At 35.9% G+C, this 6,261-nt stretch overlaps 1 protein-coding gene across 1 annotated transcript; it reads left to right on the forward strand.

The window, feature by feature from the left end:
* Positions 1,471-2,695, forward strand: LOC105158041 (dof zinc finger protein DOF5.4-like). Its single transcript, XM_011074650.2, has one exon. The coding sequence runs from the start codon at positions 1,670-1,672 to the stop codon at positions 2,567-2,569; it is 900 nt and encodes a 299-aa protein (XP_011072952.1). The 5' UTR covers positions 1,471-1,669; the 3' UTR covers positions 2,570-2,695.

The raw sequence follows: 6,261 nt of genomic DNA on the forward strand, positions 1-6,261 counted from the left end.
ATTAGATGAAAAATAATAACAGTGAAATTAAAACTATCAAAGTGATTTTGGTAAAACTTAATATTGAAAGTGATTATTAAAACATACGTCAAACAACACAAGAAATTACGTGCAAAGTTAACAATTTCATACATCCATCCAAATATTACATAATCTCATTAAATATTAAGGAATATTTGTAATTATTCAAATAATAAAAAAATATTCGTATTTATACCGAATATTAAAAGAAGTAGTTGTAATTTACCCTTTTTATTATTAAAGTGCACTCTTTTTTTTTTTTTAGAATTTTTAAATATTTCATCAATTTTTTACTTTTCTCTCTTTTTCTCAATACTTTTTATAATTTATTTAGAAATTTTTCTATTTATCTAATCAGGATAAAAATAGTAATTATTTTTGGATTTATCTAGGCAATATGTTAAGGTTCAAGACCTTAGAAAAACTATATTTATAGACAAAATATGAATTGACTAATATATCCATACTTATACTTCTTTATTTCACAAATAATTATCTCTTTAAAAAAAAGTCTAAGATCAAAAGAGACTAACCCTACAAAACAAAAGTAAGTATTCCGATACTTAAGTTAATAATAGTTTATAGAAGAAATAAAAAGGAAACTTGAATCAAAATGCGGATAATTGTGAAATGTGATGATAAAATGATATATTTTCGTATGGAGTGCAAAATATAAGCATAGAATAATTTAAAGACCGGGAGAAAATAATGAGAATAAGTGAGGGTTTGAATGTGAAGAATGATGTTACCAAATAACGACACAAAGTCTCTACTTATAGACGTGTAAAGGGTAGGATATGGGGGTTGTCATAGAGTATCGTACTCCATTGGAAAGTTCTTTGAGTTGCCCATCATTCAGAAATAACCGTTTGTAATTTAGAGTTAATTTGGTTGAGATACATTATGTGGATTGAGTTTCGTCATGCCCGCCTGAAAATCTAAATTCTCAACTCGTTTGCCATCAATTTACTAAAAACTATTTGAAAATTTTTTAGCATGACATATTTTAATGTGTTGACAAGTTTTATAACATGTTCATCCAGAAACAGTAACAAATTTTTTAAAATAAAAATAATTTATATAAACGGATCATAAATTATAATTGTAAACATAATTATTCATTAATTAATTGTGGGCACACGTGTGGTGTGTGCCGCAGACATTATTAGTATATATACTCAAATTTGTGCTAAGGAAGCAGACCAACAGTGGAGGGACGTGGCGAGTTAGGAACCAGTTATAGCTGACACCAAAGAGCGCAGCTCGGATGATACCATTGGCCGACAACTCGACACCTTCTGGTTACCGGCAGCGACATCCACACCGTCCGCGTGTCACGTCCCTTCGGCTCAACGATTACACATGAAATTCGAAATTACCGCCGCACCCCTGTACCCACGCCAAGAATCTAGGGGTTTTTGCGTAATATCACATGTCACGTGGCTACCCCAGTTGGTAATTCTGTCATCTTAGGTGTTAAATTAATTAATATCTCAAATATTGGGATGTAGAGGTACTCTCGGGATTGGAAGGTTTGCAGGGGATATTTGTTTGTCACGCAGAGAGAGAGAGAGAGACATTCTTGACACTGAGCTTGAGTTTTCGGAGTTGGGCAAATGCCGGGAGAATTTTGGAGAGTGGGTTGAGAATGCAAGATATGCATGCTGTAGGAGGAGGTGGTGGTGGTGGGAGGTTCTTGGGTGGCGGAGACAGGCGGCTGAGGCCGCACAACCACCCCACCCACCAGCCCTTGAAGTGTCCTCGCTGTGACTCGCTCAACACTAAGTTTTGTTACTACAATAACTACAATCTCTCTCAGCCGCGTCACTTCTGCAAGAGCTGCCGCCGCTACTGGACTAGGGGCGGCGTACTCCGCAACGTCCCTGTCGGCGGAGGCTGCCGGAAAACCAAGCGCTCGAAGCAGAAAAGCAGCGCTGCGTCTCCTGGGGACGCGTCGAGAGAAATGAGCTTATCGAGCGTTCAGAGTTCGAGCAGTGAGAGCTCAAGCCTAACCGCCGCCGCCACGGCGACCACGACCACGGCTACTCCTACCTCGGCCGTGCCGGACGAAGGTTCGGCACCGAGCAACACTTCGTTGAGCTCAGCCGTGGCGTTTGATTTCCCCGACGGGAGGTTCTTCAGTGTGATGAACCGTCTGGCGACGGATCGTAACATCAATCACCAACCATTAGCCAATCATCCTTCCACGGATGGTCAGATCTTCCAGGCGGAGATCAGTAGCTTCACGAGACTGATGACTTCGTCGGAGGAAATGATGGGTTTTGGTATGGGAGAAGCTTCGACGACATCGTACGGGCGGGAGCAACAAGCGAACCAAGCACCGACAGCAAAGAATCCGGACCCGGGCACTGCGGCGGTCGATGAGTTCAAGATGCAGGATGTCAGCGACGAGGGGCTGGCGGCGGCGCTGGAGTGGGGAAGCGGAGGAGACGAAGAGCTGTTTGATCTAACGGCTGGCGTCGATCCTGCTTACTGGAGTCAACCCCAATGGACTGACAACGATCAATCCATTAATTACCTTCCTTAGTCACAATCTCAATGTCACGGTTCCCTTTTGTTTCTTTCTTTCTTTTTTTTTCCTTTTTAAATTCTCCGTATACAAATATTTCGAAATATCCCTTTCTTGTTATATAATGTAAATTTTTATTTTCTATTTTTCTCTTTTTACATTGGGTGGATTTGGTTGATGTTTGAGGACACAGTAAAAATAACTCCCACAGAGGATTTCTTTCCTTTCAAGCTTCTGATTTTTGACAATTTTAGTTAATGATATATCTATGAGACTTTATTTAATTAACGGATAGCCTCGTAATCAAGAGGTCATATATTTAAATTTTACTTAGACCGATGAATTTTGGTCAAATTTAAATTTATATTAGTTGTTTCTATTAAAATAGTAGGTGTTAGTGATTTGTGAGTATTTATAATTGATATATCTACTCGTAATAATTGAAATTAGCGATTTAGGCATGTAATCAGAAGGTCATATGTTCAAATTTTACCAATATGTGAGTCTTGGTCTGACTTGAATTGATAGTAGTTGTTTTTAGTGAATAGTAGTTGTAAGTGTGTTATAAGTATCGTTGTAATCGGCACTATGAAATGCTAATTTGTAACAACGACTTTATTTAATAAGTTGGATGCCAATTTAAAAGTTAATTCATAGATTAGATTGAAAATGAGAACTAATTTGCATTTGTTCCACATTGTAAGAATAAGGGATGTAATTGAGTTTTGATAAGTATATATATGTAGGGGTCCTAAGAGTTAAATTAATTTTTAACTTGTCCATGGAAGTTCTTTGAGAAAAGAATCCACTTTTATAGAGTTCAAAGTTCAACTTGAGTTTGAAGTATTATGATAGACTAGAATGAACTTGTGGATATCCCACATGCGCACCGTCACTGCTTGCCTTGCTTGGCTTCAGAATGTCTCAACCTTAGTATATATATTTTTGCAGCAAAAATATTTATATTGACATGAACTTAGGAGTTTTAAATTTTGTAACAGTCGGCAATTAATATATTTTTTGCAGCAAAAATATTTTTATTTACCTTAACTCAATAGTTTTAAATTTTGTAACCGTTGGCAATTTCGTAGCAGCTGGCGGATACTGTGTTGGTGTTTAGTGCTGGCTATTACTATTTTGTAATTGCTAAGACGTTCAGATGTTTCTGGCAATTACAACTCATAGATTTAATATCATTTATGGTTGCTGTTGCTTGGTGCTGTATAAAGAGCTCTCTCGCTACACCAACAACACGTCTTCTCTGTTTTCTCTCCTCTCACTTTCCATTCGCTCTTGATTTTTCTTAGTTCAATGGTCGAGTGTTGTTTGAGGTGAATTTCAACGTGGTGCAATGTGAAATTCTGATACTGTCTTATCCTAGGAGAAATAATGTGTACCAGGTGCACAGTTAGAATCAGACACCTAATTTCTTCATGACAAACAAATTATCCGTAATTCGGTATTTGAAATGAGAGTTGTTACATTCGACTTTCAATCAGATAAGCTTCCTATTTATGATTTGTCGGTAACACATATTGAAAATGTGGTTTTGTTTGTGTTTTGATTTGTTTGTTAGCAAACTAGTTAACTTGGAACTGCTTATTAGGAAATTGTAAATTGGCTATCTTTAAACTTGTGATTCGTGATTATCAAAATATTGTCTTTGTTGCGCGTTTATTTCAACAATCTTGAAGAAATTAGAATTACTTTGGAAATCGAATGTGTTTTCTAATTAGTTTTGGAAACTGCCGTTTCGAAATTGTCAATTTTCTTTTGAACTTTCCATTTCTTGAATGTTAAAATAGACTGTATTCTTATTACTCTCCTTATGGCCTCGATTGTTGCACCAAAAGTCAACTTATCTCATTTTCTAGATTCGGGCCAGTTCTTCAAACGCTAGGAACAAAGGATGATTGACGATGAAAGGACTTTTGACGGTAATTGGTATGACTAGACCTAAACCAACTGATAAAGATCTCAAAACTACTGAGATTGCACAATGGACAGAGTGTTACCATATAGGCAAGGAGCTATTTTGTCAGCATTATCAAATATGCTCTTTGATATCTATTGTCCCGACTTGTACACTGCAAAATCATTATAGAATGAATTGGACAAGAAATATAATACTGAAAAACAAGGGCTAAAGAAGTATGATGTTTCCAAGTTCTTGAAATATTAGATGGTCGAGGGTAAGTCTGTAACAAAACAGACTTATGAGTTTATTGATCTTGAGTATGCTCTATCTGATGCTGAGATGAAATTTCCTGAGAAGTTTTTGGTCATGTTCATTGTTGAGAAATTTCTCAAGTCTTGGAAAAATTTTGGCATGACACCAAATATTAGAAATAGAGGTTGTCTCTACATGATCTCATGAATCGTGATTGCAACAAGTATTGAGGAAGAATGTAGGAATCAGACAAACAAGATGCCTATTGAGTATCAACCCCTGGGCTAATTTAATTGATGGGAAGAAAAAAGTGAATACTGAAAATACGAATTCTGAAAACATTGGTAAAGGCAAGGCCATAAAATCAAAGAAATCAAAAGCAAACAAACCTTATTGGAAGTGTGGACAGGTTGGATATTAGGCCAAGAATTATCCTTCTAAAAAGGCCAAGACTATGAGACAGTTGTCAATATGGTTGTGGGAGGTCCTACGATACTAGCACCTTTGGAGCAATTGGAGGGTATATCTCTATATAACCCTTCCTAACTATTTTTGAACCATTTAATTGATTATTAACCTGATGCAAATGTGCACGTTTGTGCTGATAACGACTTTTTATGTCTTACCAAGCCGTCAATGGAAGGATAGTGAGCATGGGCAACTCCAATGCTGCTGAAGTACTTGAGATAGAAAGCGTGGACTTGAAATTTCCTTTAGGGCGCATTTTGTCTCTAAAAATGGTGCATCATGTCCTTAATGTTAAAATGAACATAGTGGTTCTGTATTAGTTAGTGTGGGTTGTGAGGTTACTTTTAAGTTTAACAAATTTGTAATTTTGCAAATTGGTGTATTTGTTTGAAAAGGATGTATAGCTGATGGTTTGTTTAAAATTCATTTCATAATAATAAAGTTCAAATTTCTGATTCTATTTATTGAATGTTTAATCTTCTTCGTTATGTCATAGTAGATTAGATCATATAAATCTAGGTTCAGTTAAATGTATGATGAACCTAATTTAATACCTAGTTATAATATTGAAAGAAGTACACAAATGTCATGTATGTGTAGAAGCTAAACAAGTAAAGAATCCTTATCATTTAATAGATAGGAATTTATAAATACTTGATTTAGTTCACAGGATATATGTGAGTTTAATAGAGTTTAACTAGGGACCACAAACAGTATTTTATCATCTTTATAAATGATTGTAGCAGATACTATTACGTTTACCTCATTAGATACAAAGATGAAGTCCTAGAAAAATTTATTATTTTTAAGAATGACGTAGAAATCCAAACTGGTGTAAAACTGAAAAAACTAAGGTCCGATAGGTGAGAAGCATATGAATCGAATGCTTTTAGTGAATATTGCCAGAATTTTGGCATTATTCATAAAAAAAACGACTCCGTATTCACCATCCTCAAATGGAATACCAGAACTCAAGAATCGAACATTTAAGGACATGATCACAGTCTCTTAATCTTCTGGATTACCTAAGTATTTGTGGGGAGAGGCTGTGAATGCCACTTGCCATATTTTG

This window comes from Sesamum indicum, linkage group LG3, assembly GCF_000512975.1.
Source record: "Sesamum indicum cultivar Zhongzhi No. 13 linkage group LG3, S_indicum_v1.0, whole genome shotgun sequence".
In the NCBI taxonomy this organism is placed as follows: Eukaryota; Viridiplantae; Streptophyta; class Magnoliopsida; order Lamiales; family Pedaliaceae; genus Sesamum; species Sesamum indicum.

Bases quoted from the DNA above. Each gene is read 5' to 3' on its own strand.
- LOC105158041 (XM_011074650.2), top strand. From the start codon at position 1,670: ATGCAAGATATGCATGCTGTAGGAGGAGGTGGTGGTGGTGGGAGGTTC.